The 1,835-nt window shown below is 29.8% G+C and overlaps 1 protein-coding gene across 1 annotated transcript in view; it reads left to right on the forward strand.

Moving 5' to 3' along the window:
- The first annotated feature begins 468 nt into the window (after positions 1–468).
- Positions 469–1,835, forward strand: part of LOC112090626 (homogentisate solanesyltransferase, chloroplastic-like) — a 2,198-nt gene continuing 831 nt past the window's right edge. The window contains exons 1-3 of the mRNA XM_024162377.1: positions 469–572; positions 832–924; positions 1,059–1,176. Of these exons, the coding sequence (XP_024018145.1) occupies positions 502–572; positions 832–924; positions 1,059–1,176 (282 nt within the window). The 5' untranslated portion in view covers positions 469–501. The remainder of the gene's footprint in view (positions 573–831; positions 925–1,058; positions 1,177–1,835) is intronic.

Here is a 1,835-nt window from a genome sequence, read left to right on the forward strand (position 1 = left end):
GTTTTTTTTCTTCCCAAAATTAGTGCATGCACAAGCCTTCTTACTTTTATTTGTTTTATTTTTTTTTTTTCATGTAGAAAAAACCTATTTGCTTATTTTGTCTTTATGTGTTTTTAGGTGGTTGGAAATATAATAATTTTTCCTCTAAAAACTTTAAAACGGTATAAAAAAAATGTATTTACGTGTGATTTGAGATCAATTACAGTATGTAATTAGATTTTATCATGTAAATTTCTACAAAAGACAAGTACTTTATTCTAGAAGCATGAAATTAACTGTCGTGAAATGTTGTGCTAGCATATAGAAGAGTATAATTTGTGAAGTTGTTATATATTTTTATTTTCTAACTTCTATTTATAGAGCATCATAAATTCTCTCTTTGCTATATAGTGTACGGTAGAGAAAAAACAATGGTAACAATTTATATATCTTTTCTGAGTTAAAAAAAAGAAAAAAAAAAAAAGAGAGAGATATTTTGAATAACAAAAGCGACTTGTGCAGATGAGTACAGCTCACCATGCCGGTGTACTCTACGCCACCATAGTTTCTCTTGGACTTCCATTCCAATGGAGGTACGTGTTAATTTAGATATTGTTATTTCATATTTTGGTCTTTTTTTAATCAAATGAACTTTTGCCAAATTATGTAAATAATTTTCAATTAAAATTTTTTATATTGCTAAAAACATGCAAGAATCTCTTCAAAAAATAAAAAAATTAAACAAGAAATAAAACTTGCAAGTATATAACTTTTGTTATTTCAGTTAATGCCTAGACATTAGTTCAATATTTTATAGAAATCTTATGTTTCGCTTTCAATTTTACCCTGTAGCCCCCCAAACGTATTCATCATTACGTATGTCGCATTATATTTTGTGGCGGCTTGCCTCATAAAAGATATTCCAGATGTGGAAGGTGACATGAAGTAAGTTTATATTTATCATTGAATTTAGTAAATTTAAAATCTCAAAATTTTCTACATCAGTCATTTTTTAATCTCATAAACATGTTTAAGCTTGTATATTCATTAACTTTTCAAATAATATTAAAACATTATAGGTATAACATTCGAACATTTGCGGCGATAGTCGGACCTAAAAATATTACAATTCTTGGAATGGGAATTTTGTTGGTAACTTTTATTGGTGCTATAGCAGCTGCCATTTACTTGCCTCAGGTAATTTTAATTCTTCGTCTTTAAATTTGTTACTATATAGTGTTTGTTTGTTTTGTTTTGTTTTTTTTGTTTTCTTTTTTCTTTTTTTGTGGAAGGATGAATATTTGTATAAATATTCAAAATCTTAAATTATTTGAGAGGTAAAAGTTCAGGCTGTTCGGCCCAAGCCCGGCACCCTGAATGAAGATTTCATGTCAGACCAAACGGGTACCTAAGCCCGACAAATCTAGGGCAGCCCCATAATTTTTATGAGATATTTTCAATAGAATTTTTAAAGAGATGGTGTTTGGGTCGCGCTAGCCTAGCTCAAATAAGTGTTTAGGCTTAAAACCTCAGCCTGGCCCGGTCTGACCCAAAAGTTAAGGCCGGGCAAAACTTGGGCCAACACTGGTGGCCCTCAAGCTTGCCTATTTAGCGCTGCTCAAACTTACAGTTCTAGATTATCTGCTCAAACTTACAGTTCTAGATTATCTTATGAAAGAATGCCTATCAATTTTCTCTTTGTTTTCCTATTTATTTCTTGTAATTTTTGGATTTATTAAAGTATTTTATTATCCAACTAACTCAATTTGTATTTAATTGGAGTATGATTTGTTTTAAATAACAAATTTTTCTTTATAAACAAGATAACATTGTCGACCTAACCAATAAAATCACTG

Source organism: Morus notabilis, unplaced genomic scaffold (genome assembly GCF_000414095.1).
Source record: "Morus notabilis unplaced genomic scaffold, ASM41409v2 Scaffold674, whole genome shotgun sequence".
Classification (NCBI taxonomy): Eukaryota; Viridiplantae; Streptophyta; class Magnoliopsida; order Rosales; family Moraceae; genus Morus; species Morus notabilis.